The 9,326-nt window shown below is 63.3% G+C and overlaps 1 protein-coding gene across 1 annotated transcript in view; it reads left to right on the top strand.

Annotated features, from left to right (window-relative positions):
* Positions 1–8,596, top strand: part of LOC112955613 (chromodomain-helicase-DNA-binding protein 8-like) — a 28,185-nt gene extending 19,589 nt beyond the window's left edge. Inside the window, exons 30-52 of the mRNA XM_026048937.1 lie at positions 3–116; positions 1,352–1,498; positions 1,719–1,870; positions 1,960–2,132; positions 3,078–3,168; positions 3,247–3,320; positions 3,409–3,521; positions 3,997–4,062; positions 4,175–4,270; positions 4,353–4,468; positions 4,542–4,695; positions 4,769–4,896; positions 4,977–5,112; positions 5,187–5,313; positions 5,384–5,502; positions 6,534–6,659; positions 6,752–6,864; positions 6,964–7,039; positions 7,113–7,282; positions 7,495–7,624; positions 7,695–7,824; positions 7,909–7,986; positions 8,091–8,596. Of these exons, the coding sequence (XP_025904722.1) occupies positions 3–116; positions 1,352–1,498; positions 1,719–1,870; positions 1,960–2,132; positions 3,078–3,168; positions 3,247–3,320; positions 3,409–3,521; positions 3,997–4,062; positions 4,175–4,270; positions 4,353–4,468; positions 4,542–4,695; positions 4,769–4,896; positions 4,977–5,112; positions 5,187–5,313; positions 5,384–5,502; positions 6,534–6,659; positions 6,752–6,864; positions 6,964–7,039; positions 7,113–7,282; positions 7,495–7,624; positions 7,695–7,824; positions 7,909–7,986; positions 8,091–8,218 (2,757 nt within the window). The 3' untranslated portion in view covers positions 8,219–8,596. The remainder of the gene's footprint in view (positions 1–2; positions 117–1,351; positions 1,499–1,718; positions 1,871–1,959; positions 2,133–3,077; positions 3,169–3,246; positions 3,321–3,408; positions 3,522–3,996; positions 4,063–4,174; positions 4,271–4,352; positions 4,469–4,541; positions 4,696–4,768; positions 4,897–4,976; positions 5,113–5,186; positions 5,314–5,383; positions 5,503–6,533; positions 6,660–6,751; positions 6,865–6,963; positions 7,040–7,112; positions 7,283–7,494; positions 7,625–7,694; positions 7,825–7,908; positions 7,987–8,090) is intronic.
* Positions 8,597–9,326: the final 730 nt, after the last annotated feature.

Raw genomic sequence — 9,326 nt, forward strand, 5'->3', positions numbered from 1 at the left:
AGGCGCTGCGGGCGAGCGGCCGCGGGCGCCGCATCGGCGTCTTCAGCAAGGACAAGTTCCCGGGGGACTTCATGCGCAGCTGGAACGAGTGCCTGGCCCGCGAGGGCTTCGAGAAGGTGAGCGGCCCCAAAATGCCCTTAAATGTCCCCGAAATGCCCTCAGATGCACTAAAACGTCTCCAAAACGCCCTTAAATGCACTGAAGTGCTCCCAGAACACCCCCAAAATGCTTTCAAGTGCACCAAAATGCCCCCCCAAACAGCCCCAAAATGCCCTCAGATGCACCAAAATGCCCCTGAACGTCCCCAAGATGCCCTCAAAGGCACCGAAATACCCCCAAAGCGCCCTCAGATGCACCAAAACACCCCTGAACGCCCCAGAGCTGCCCCAAAATGCCCCGAAATGCCCCTGAACCCCCCCAAAATGCCCCCAACCCACCCCAAATATCCCCCCAAGCACCCACAAATGCCCCTGAACACTCCAAAACACCCTTGAATACCCCAAAATGCCACTGAATCACCCCCAAACGGCCCCATTGCCCCTGAAACATCCCCAAATGTCCGTCAGAACACCCCAAAATGCCCTTGAGTAGCTTCGAGTGCCCTCAAAATGCCCCGAAATGCCCTCAAACACCCCTAAACACTCCCAAAAGTCCCTGAAACTCCCCCGAACACCCCCCAAAATGCCCCAAACTGCCCTGAAATGCCCCGGAAGTGCCCCTGAACACCCTAAAATCCTTCTGAAACTCTCCCAAACACCAACAAACGCCCTGAAATGCCCCCAAATGCATCTGAACCCCCCTGGAACACCCTCAGAACTCCCCCGAGATGCCTCGAAATGCCCTCAAACTTCCCCCAAACGCACTGAAATGCCCCTAAACACCCTGAAACACCCTTAAAATGCTCTCAAACTCCCTCCAAACGCCCTGAAATGCCCCCAAAACGCCCCTGAACGCTGCAAACGCCCCCTGAATGCCCCCAAAATGCCCCTGAACGCCCCCAACACGTCCCCAAAGGCCCCGAACACCCCCTGAACGCTGCAAATGCCCCCAAAACACGCCTGAAACTCCCCCAAAACACCCTCAAAACGCCCTCAAAACATCCCCAAACACCCCCAAAATGCCCCGAACACCCCCTGAATGCCTCAAAACGCTTCCAAAACACCCCTGAAAATCCCCTGAAATACCCGGAACACCCCCAAAATGCCCCAAACGCCCCCTGAACACTGCAAATGCCCCCTGAACGCCTCAAATGCCCCCAAAACACCCTTGAAACTCCCTCAAAACGCCCCAAACTGCCCCGAAACGCCCTCCAAACGCCCGAAACGCCCCCCAACGCGGCGCCTGCCCGCAGGTGGACATCAGCGCGGTGGTGGCGGCCACCATGGCGGTGAAGGAGGACGGGGAGCTGCAGCTCATGCGCAAGGCGGCCACCATCACCTCCGAGCTCTTCAACAAGTTCTTCAAGGAGCGCGTCATGGAGATCGTCGACGCCGACGAGGTGCGCGGCACCGCAACCGCGTCACCCGGTCACCGCGGCACCCGGTCACCGCGTCACCCGGCACCGCGTCACCCGGTCACCCTGTCACCCATCCCACATCACCCGGTCACCGTGACCCTCTCTCCCTTCCCCTTCCCTCCCTCCCTCCCTCTCTTCCCCCTCCGTCCCTCCTTTCCTCCCCCCTCTTCCTCCCTCCTTCCTCCCGCTTCGGCCCGTGCAGAAGGTGCGCCACAGCAAGCTGGCCGAGGCGGTGGAGAAGGCCATCGAGGAGAAGAAGTTCCTGGCGGGCGCCGAGCCCTCGGCCGTGGAGATGTGCTACCCGCCCATCATCCAGAGCGGCGGCCACTACAGCCTCAAGTTCAGCGTGGTCAGGTGGGCGCCGGCGCCGCCGTTCCCGCCCGGAGCGCGCGCGCGGAGCCGGAGCTGGGGGCGGAGCCGAGCGCGGCGCTTCCCTCGCGCAGCGACAAGAACCACATGCACTTCGGCGCCATCACGTGCGCCATGGGCATCCGCTACAAGTCCTACTGCTCCAACCTGGTGCGCACGCTCATGGTGGACCCGCCGCAGGACATGCAGGACAACTACTGCTTCCTGCTGCAGCTGCAGGACGAGCTGCTCAAGGAGCTGCGGCACGGTGAGCGCCGCGCCGCGTTGGGTCGCGTTGGGTTGCGTTGGGTCGCGTTGGGTTGGGTAGACGCATTGGGTTGCGTTGGGTTGTGTTGGGTTGGGTAGACGCATTGGGTTGTGTTGGGTTGTGTTGGGGTGTGTTGGTTCGCGTTGGGCCATATTGTGTCACGTTGGTGCATTGACTCCTGTTGGGTCGCGTTGGGCTGCGTTGCATCACGTTGATGCGTTGGGTCGCGTTGGGTTGTGTGGAGTTGCGTTGGGTTGTGTTGGGCTGCATTGCGTCACGTTGATGCGTTGCGTCGCGTTGGGTCGCATTGACCCATTGGATCCCGTTGCGTCGCGTTGGGTGGTGTTGAGCATTGTGTTGATGCGTTGGGTCTCGTTGGGTCCCATTGGGTCCCGTTGGGTTGCGTTGAGTGTTGTGTTGAGCGTTGGGTTGCGTTGATGTGTTGGGTCCCGTTGGGTTGCGCTGATGCGTTGGGTGCCATTGGGTCCTGTTGGGTCCCGTTGACATGTTGGGTCCCATTCGGTCCCGTTGGGTCCCGTTGAGTCCCAGTGGGTCCCGTTGGGTTGCATTGATGCGTTGGGTGCCATTGGGTCCTGTTGGGTCCCACTGATGTGTTGGGTGCCATTGGGTCCTGTTGGGTCCCGTTGATGCGTTGGGCCCCGTTGGGTCCCATTCGGCCCCGTTGGGTCCCATTCGGCCCCGTTGGGTCCCATTGGGTCCCGTTGAGTTGCGTTGACCCGTTGGGTCCCATTGGGTCCCGTTGGGTTGCGTTGACCCGTTGGGTCCCATTGGGTCCCGTTGGGTTGCGTTGACCCGTTGGGTCCCATTGGGTCCCGTTGGGTTGCGTTGACCCGTTGGGTCCCATTGGGTCCCGTTGGGTTGCGTTGACCCGTTGGGTCCTGTTGGGTCCCGTTGGGCCGCGTTGGCGCGTCGGGCTCCCCGCAGGTGCCCGCCTCTGCGACGTCTACGCCGCCGTCATGGACCTGGTGAAGAGGCAGAAGCCGGAGCTGCTGGGCAAGATCACCAAGAACCTGGGGTGAGGCGGCCGTGGGGTGGCCGTGGGGCGGCCATGGGGCGCGCGGGCGCCGCCAGCTGCACATCTGTCCCCCCGCAGCTTCGCCATGGGCATCGAGTTCCGCGAGGGCTCCCTCGTCATCAACAGCAAGAACCAGCAGCGCCTCAAGAAGGGTGAGCGGGGACCCTCCGCGCGCGGGCGCGTCCCCCCCGCGGCGGCCTCCAACGCGGCCTCCAACGCGGCCTCCGTCGCGGCCTCCAGGCATGGTGTTCAGCGTCAACATCGGCTTCTCGGAGCTGCCCAACAAGGAGGGCAAGAAGCCTGAGGAGCGCACGTACGCCATGTTCGTGGGCGACACGGTGCTGGTGGACGAGGTGAGCGCGGCAGGGGGACCACGACAGCGAGGGCAGCGACAATGGGGACCGTGACAATGGGGCAGCGACAATGGGGCAGCGACAATGGGGCAACGACAATGGGGACCACAGTGGGGGCCATGACAATGGGGACCACGACAATGGGGCAACGACAATGGGGACCGCCATGGGGACCACGACAATGGGGACCACAACAATGGGGCAGCGACAATGGGGGCCTCGACAATGGGGACCACAGTGGGGGCCATGACAATGGGGACCACAATGAGGACCACAATGGGGACCACAGCAACAATGGGGACCACGACAATGGGCACAGCAACAACAATGGGGACAATAACAACAATGGGGACCCCGACAATGGGGACCCCGACAATGGGGACCCCGACAATGGGGACCCCAACAATGGGGACCCCAACAATGGAGACAACTCCACTGGGGACAACAACGGGGTCCATTGTGTCCCTGGGCGCAGGACGCCCCGGCCACCGTCCTCACAACCGTCAAGAAGAAGGTCAAGAACGTCGGCATCTTCCTCAAGGTGGGGAGCGCGGGTGGGGGTGGCGGTGCCTTCCTCCCCTGTCCTTGACCTTCCTCCCCTGTCCTTGACCTTCCTCCCCTGTCCTTGACCTTCCCCCTGTCCCCCCGCCCAGAACGAGGACGAGGAGGAGGAGGAGGAGGAGAAGGACGAGGCGGAGGACCTGCTGGGCCGCAGCTCCCGGGCGGCACTGCTCACCGAGCGCACACGGGTGAGGCCCCCCGGCCGCGGTGCCGCCCCCCTCCCACCCCGGTGCCTTCCTCCGCACCGCCGCCGCATCCTCTTCCTCGCAGAACGAGCTCACGGCCGAGGAGAAGCGCCGGGCCCACCAGAAGGAGCTGGCCATGCAGCTCAACGAGGAGGCCCGCCGGCGCCTCACCGAGCAGAAGGGCGAGCAGCAGATACAGAAGTGAGGCCGGGGCCTCGAGACCCAGCGCCAAGGGCCTCGGCCTCCTCCTCACCTCCTCCTCGTCCCCGCGCAGGGCCCGCAAGTCCAACATCTCCTACAAGAACCCGGCGCTCATGCCCAAGGAGCCGCACATCCGCGAGATGAAGATCTACATCGACAAGAAGTACGAGACCGTCATCATGCCCGTCTTCGGCATCGCCACCCCCTTCCACATCGCCACCATCAAGGTGGGACCTCCAGGGCCACGGGAGGGTTTCGGGGGGGTCTCCTGGCCTTCCTCACCCTCCTCTTCGGCCGCAGAACATCAGCATGTCGGTGGAGGGCGACTACACCTACCTGCGCATCAACTTCTACTGCCCGGGCAGCGCCCTGGGCCGCAACGAGGGCAACATCTTCCCCAACCCCGAGGCCACCTTCGTCAAGGAGATGTGAGTGAGCGGCCACCCCCTCGTCCCCATCCCCGCGCGCGTCCCCCCAAACCGTCCCCGGCGTCACCTCGTGCCCGCAGCACCTACCGCGCGTCCAACATGAAGACGCCGGGCGAGCAGACGGTGCCGGCGCTCAACCTGCAGAACGCCTTCCGCATCATCAAGGAGGTGCAGAAGCGCTACAAGACGCGCGAGGCCGAGGAGAAGGAGAAGGAGGTGAGCGGGGCGGCCGGGCGCCCGCGGCGTCGGCGCCATCGCCGCCCGCTGCCCTCCCTCCTCTTCCTCCCCAGGGCATCGTCAAGCAAGACTCGCTGGTCATCAACCTCAACCGCAGCAACCCCAAGCTCAAGGACCTCTACATCCGCCCCAATATCGCGCAGAAGAGGATGCAGGGCTCGCTGGAGGCTCACGTCAACGGTACGAGGATGGGGCGCCGGCGGGGCGCGGCGCTGGCGGGACGCGGCACTGAGGCTCCTGTGCGCCCCAGGCTTCCGCTTCACCTCGGTGCGCGGCGACAAGGTGGACATCCTCTACAACAACATCAAGCACGCCGTCTTCCAGCCCTGCGACGGCGAGATGATCATCGTCTTGCACTTCCACCTCAAGGTTGGCATGTGGCGCCTCCACAGCGGGGCTGCGGCCTCGACGTTGGGTCTTGAGGCCTCGACGTTGGGGCTGGGGACTCGGCGTTGGGGCTGGGCCCTCGACGTTGGGTCCTTGGCCCTCGACGTTGGGTCCTTGGCCCTCGATGTTGGGGCTGGGGACTCAGTGTTGGGTCCTTGGCCGTCAACGTTGTGTCCTTGGCTCTCAGCGTGGGGTCTTGGCCCTCAGCGTTGGGTCCTTGACCCTCAACGTTGGGGCTGGGGCCTCAGTGTTGGGTCCTTGGCCCTCGACATTGTGTTTTTGGCCCTCAGCGTGAGGTCTTGGCCCTCAGCGTTGGGTCCTTGACCCTCAACGTTGGGGCTGGGGCCTCAGTGTTGGGTCCTTGGCCCTCGACGTTGGGTCCTTGGCCATCCATGTTGGGACTTGAGGCCTCAACATGGGGTCCTTGACCTTTCATGTTGGGTCTTCAGCCCTCCATGTTGGGTCTCGGGCCTTCAAGTTTGGTCATGGGACCTCAGCGTTGAGTCCTGGCCCTCAGTGTTGGGTCTTGGGCTCTCCCGTTGAGTGTCTGGCCTCAACATTGGGTGTTTGTCTCTCAAGGTTGGGTCTCTGGGCCTTGATGTTGGATCCTTGGTCTTCAACGTTGAGTCCTTGGGCCTCAACATTGGGTCTTGGGCCCTCAGCGTTGGGTCTAGGCCCTCAGCGTTGAGTCTTGGACCCTTGACATTCGGCCTTGGCCCTCAGTGTTGGCTCTTGGCCCTCAATGTTGGGTCCTTGGCCCTCAATGTTGGGTCCTTGGCCCTCAATGTTGGGTCCTTGGCTCTCAGCGTGAGGTCTTGGCCCTCAGCGTTGGGTCCTTTACCCTCAACGTTGGCTCTTTGGCCCTTAATGTTGGGTCTTTGGCCCTCAGTGTTGGGTCTGGGGACCTCAGCGTTGGGTCGGGGGCCTCGCCCTGGGCCCACCCCCCCAAGGGAGCCAGTGTGAGGGGACACCCGGGCCCGGGCGGCGCCTCAGCGGCCTCCCCCGCGCCCCAGAACGCCATCATGTTCGGCAAGAAGCGCCACACGGACGTGCAGTTCTACACGGAGGTGGGCGAGATCACCACGGACCTGGGCAAGCACCAGCACATGCACGACCGCGACGACCTCTACGCCGAGCAGGTGAGGCCGGGGCGGCCGCGGCGAGGACGAGGAGGGAGGCCCGGCCGCGCCCGTCCCACCCTTCCCACCCTGTCCCGCCGCGCCGCCCGCAGATGGAGCGGGAGATGCGCCACAAGCTCAAGACGGCCTTCAAGAACTTCATCGAGAAGGTGGAGGCGCTCACCAAGGAGGAGCTGGAGTTCGAGGTGCCCTTCCGCGAGCTGGGGTAAGGGCCGCGGGGTCCCCGCGGGGTCCCCGGGTGTCCCCGCGTTGTCACCACGGCGTCCCCGCGTTGTCACCGGGTGTCCCCGCGTTGTCCCCGCAGGTTCAACGGGGCGCCCTACCGCAGCACGTGCCTCCTGCAGCCCACCAGCAGCGCCCTGGTCAACTGCACCGAGTGGGTGAGTGGGGGGCGCCCCGGGGGGGCCGGGCACCCCGTCACCCCGTCACCCCGTCACCGTGTCCCCCCCGCAGCCGCCGTTCGTGGTGACGCTGGACGAGGTGGAGCTCGTGCACTTCGAGCGCGTCCAGTTCCACCTCAAGAACTTCGACCTGGTCGTGGTCTACAAGGACTACGGCCGCAAGGTCACCATGATCAACGCCATCCCCGTGGCCTCGCTCGACCCCATCAAGGAGTGGCTCAAGTGAGCGCCGCTTCCCCGCGATTCCCGGCGATTCCCGACGTTTCCCGACACGTCCTGACGCTTCCCAGTGCCCTTTCCTGCCTCTCCTTCCCGCCCTTTCCCCTATTTTCTGCTCCTTCTTCCCACCTCTTTCCATCTATTCCCACTCTTTCCCGCCCTTTCCCACCTCTTCTTCCCGCCCTTTCCCACAATTTTCCCACCGTTGCCGGCAGCTCCTGCGACCTCAAGTACACGGAGGGTGTCCAGTCGCTCAACTGGACCAAGATCATGAAGACCATCGTGGACGATCCCGAGGGATTCTTCGAGCAGGGCGGCTGGTCCTTCCTGGAGCCCGAGGGCGAGGTGAGGCCGGTGCCTCCCGTTGGGAATTGCCGGCATTCCCGGCGGTATTCCCGGCGTTATTCCCGCGCAGGGCAGTGACGTCGACGCCGGCGAGTCCGAGTCGGAGATGGAGGACGAGACCTTCAACCCGTCCGAGGAGGACTACGAGGAGGAGGAGGAGGACAGCGACGAGGACTACTCCTCCGAGGCCGAAGAGTCGGGTAGGGCCCCGCTTCCCGCTTTTCCCACCCCCTTTATCCTGGTTTTCCGGGCCCCGGGCGGGCGCTGACGCTTGCTTCCCATAGAATATTCCAAGGAATCCCTGGGCAGTGAGGAGGAGAGCGGCAAGGACTGGGACGAGCTGGAGGAGGAAGCGCGGAAAGGTGAGCGCCGGGAATGCCGGGAGCCGCTTCCCACCCGGCCGCAATTCCCGCCCGGATGCAATTCCCACCCGGCCACAATTCCCACTCGGAGCCGCTTCCCACAGCCGACCGCGAGAGCCAGTACGAGGAGGAGGAGGAGCACAGCCGGAGCCGCAAGAGGAAGGCTCCGGCCGCCCGCGGCGCCCGCGGCCCGGCCCGCGCGCCCGGCCCCCCCCGGAAGAAGAGGAAGTAGCCGGGAATGCTGCCCATCCCCCATCCCACGAACTCTTCTCCCGGGGTTTTTCCCACTCCCTTTCCTTTCTCCCGGGGTTTTTGTTTCCGGTTGCGTTTTCCCATTGCTTTTTTTTCCGGCCTTTTCACGGACCAAGGAGCCATCCTGCTCCGCCCCCCCCCCACCTTTTTTTCTCCCGTTTTCCCTCCTTTTCAGATTTAATCAGAATTTTTTGTATCACTCGGCTCCATCCCGTATTTATCGCCGTTCCGCGGCCGCCGCGAGAGGCTCTTCCCTGGGAGCGGGGCGGGAAGAGCGGCGCCTGCTCGCTCTGTTATTATTATTATTATTATTTTTCCCGTTTTTTTGGGGGGTTTTCCGCAGCCGGAAGCTCTTGGGATTTTCAAACTTTGGAAAAGAAACAAAAAATTCCGCCATGTTCAATAAAATGTTTTTTTTTTTTTTTTTTTTTTTTTCTTCCCCCGCCCCGGGGGTTTTCTGTGGTTGTTCCGGTGCCGCTTGGGAATTCCGGGATCAAGGGTGCGGTCGAGGCCAGGATTCCCTCCTGGGCGCTTTTCCTCCCTTTTTCCCCACTTTTCCTCCCGTTTTTCCCTATTTTTCCCCTGCTTTCCCACATTTTCCCCTAATTTCCCCTCTTTTTCCCACTTTCCCCCCTTTTCCCCGCTCCCCCCCGCAACAGGGGCCCCACCCACCACGAGGAACAACCCCCCTCACCTAGGGAAAGCCCCGCCCACATGGAGGTAGCCACGCCTCTTGGGAGTAAGCCCCGCCCACTGCCGAGCCACTCTGCCCCGCCCCCTCAGCCCCTTTCCAAGGTTCCTGGCAGCGAGCCCCACCCACCACGAAAGAAGCCCCGCCCCTTGGGAATCAAGCCCCGCCCCCTCATAGGATTCTCTGGACACTGGAACAAGCCCCGCCCTCCCGGGAACAAGCCTTGCCCATGCATGAGGCCCCGCCCCCACGAGCACTTAGCCCTGGGAGCCCCTCCCCCCTTTCCCCTTATAAGGGAAGCAGTTAATGATATGCACGGGGGCGGTGCCTCTGCTCCCCTCCCCCATCCCATTTGTAAATAACCCCCTCCCCGCCCCCCCCGCTCCTGGGGGCCATT

This window comes from Nothoprocta perdicaria, unplaced genomic scaffold (assembly GCF_003342845.1).
Source record: "Nothoprocta perdicaria isolate Ctin4 unplaced genomic scaffold, notPer1 scaffold_587, whole genome shotgun sequence".
NCBI classification, from domain to species: domain Eukaryota; kingdom Metazoa; phylum Chordata; class Aves; order Tinamiformes; family Tinamidae; genus Nothoprocta; species Nothoprocta perdicaria.